Consider the following 2,171-nt stretch of genomic DNA (forward strand, 5'->3'; position numbering starts at 1 on the left):
ATGAGAGAGAGAGAGAGAAAGAGGGAGAGAGAGAGAGAGAGAGAATGAGAGAGAGAGAGAAAGAGTGAGAGAGAGAGAGAGAGAGGAATCTTCAAAGTTGTTAGATGACTCAAAGTACATTTTTAAAAATATTTTAACAGCATTTTTACTTTACTGCTACATTAAATATAATTTTCCTATTCATTTTCAAAATTACTCAAATGTTAAACTTATGAGAAAATATTAATCTGATATAAAAATTAAAATATATAAAACTTTAAGAAGCTTAATAGATATTCATAAGTATGAAAATATATTTTTTTTTTGTTAATGTTATTGTGATTAGTAATGAAGATTGATCATCTGACAGTAGGTATCTAACTGAAAGGTCCTGAAGATTTAAACTAAAACAAAGCAAATAACAGAAAATACGTTTCACTGACAATTTATTATGGGTAACTAGTAATGCTATTTAATAATCTTTTACTGGAAAGTTATAGAAATTTATCTCAAAATATCACATAAACAAATTAGTTCAGTTTGAAAATTGGTACAAATAAATATCAGTAAGCAGATACAGTGATACCAAAACTAAAATAGTTATATGCAAGGACATCAAAGTCATAGATATACTACGTAAAAGCCTATTGTCACACACCTACACATACATATATGAACATGACATAATAATAGAATACACAACATAAACACAATAAACTATCAAATTAATACATACCATATGCCATAAATGGCATTACAATCCAAAGTTCATGGTCATAAACAAATGTAGTGTGAAATTTCAAAATTTTGTCATGTTGTAGTTGCTGAACCAAGGCAATTTCTTTCTGGAAAGAACAAAATATCATTTAGAAAGGAATCTTACTAACAAAAGCAGAAATACAGATATTTTCATAAAATAAGATATAGTTTAGATATTCCACGATTTAAGCAGGATATGTTATAAAATAGCTAGTCAAGAATTGTAAGCAAGATATGGAATGACAAAGACAAAAAAGTAAGAGTTTTGTTTGCAATTTTAATGTATTACATCAAAGATAAATACAATTTACCTGTAAATCTGCAATATCTGTAAAAACATTTTCTAAGTCTATTTTCTTGATTGCAACATTTGTTCCTGATGGCCTATGTTTTGCCAGATAAACAGTGACTGCATCACAGAACCCATGACCTGAAGAATGTAATAAGCAGCAACAACTTAAGTATTTAAATGAAAGTAAATTCTATTTTTATAAAGAAAACATTTGAAGCTACATGTAAGTGTGTGTAGGACCCATGGCCTACTGGTTAGGGTGTTACTCTCATGATCACAAGATTGTGGTTTTGATTTTCAGACTAAGCTATGCATCATGTTCCTGAGCAAAACATTTCATTTCACATTGTTCTGCAATCATTTGGCACACCATGTACCTGTACCAGATAGATGTTTGACCACAAGCAAATTATCTGTGCAGGTTGCTCGATAAAAAATTGCAGAAGCCTCATTTGTTGTCTACAACAGGACAGTCCACTATATATATATATATATATATATATATATATATACACACACACACATGTACATTAGCACCAATTTTTACATGCTTGTCGATGCAAATTTTCTTTGGTTGAATACCCTTCCTGTTGCTAATCCTCAACCATTTCCAAGCAACATATTTCCCATGCCCAGACAGGAAACACACTCATTTACAACTACCATGTGATGTCAAGATAAGAGTACACACACACACAAACTGCCAGATGATAGATCCTCTACAAGTATGTCTGATTTTAATAACTCAAGAATTTATGCTGTATGGTATTTGATATAGCTGTATTTGTTTACAGGTCACTCCTAATTATTTCCCTTCATTCATTTTCTGTCTAAATTATGCAAATTACTTTGGCCATAAATATGTTCTACTCATTTTTCATATAAGTCCCTTGGTTACAGGAGATAGGGTGGGAAAATTGTATAGATGATGACTAGTGACCATGACTGTTCACTTATCTCCAAACAAAAAACTTATCCTTTTTGTTAATAGCATGTGAACTTTGGAAAATTTTTGACTTTCAGAGTTATCACACCTTTTCCATGTTTTATGGCCATCTGGTAATCATGAGACATCCTAAAGAATTTACGTTGATATACATTTCTCTCTCTCTCTCTCTCTCTCTCTCTCTCTCTCTCTCTC

General features: G+C 31.0%; 1 protein-coding gene across 6 annotated transcripts in view; it reads right to left on the reverse strand.

Annotated features, from left to right (window-relative positions):
* The window catches only part of LOC106878403 (STE20-related kinase adapter protein alpha), a 45,442-nt gene that overhangs the window by 10,777 nt on the left and 32,494 nt on the right, over nt 1–2,171 (reverse strand). For all 6 annotated transcript variants that reach the window (XM_014927605.2, XM_014927604.1, XM_014927609.2 and 3 more), the window contains 2 exons: nt 1,050–1,168; nt 716–824 (listed from right to left, as the gene is read on the reverse strand). In XM_014927605.2, the coding sequence (XP_014783091.1) occupies nt 716–824; nt 1,050–1,168 (228 nt within the window). The remainder of the gene's footprint in view (nt 1–715; nt 825–1,049; nt 1,169–2,171) is intronic.

This window comes from Octopus bimaculoides, chromosome 6 (genome assembly GCF_001194135.2).
Source record: "Octopus bimaculoides isolate UCB-OBI-ISO-001 chromosome 6, ASM119413v2, whole genome shotgun sequence".
NCBI classification, from domain to species: Eukaryota; Metazoa; Mollusca; class Cephalopoda; order Octopoda; family Octopodidae; genus Octopus; species Octopus bimaculoides.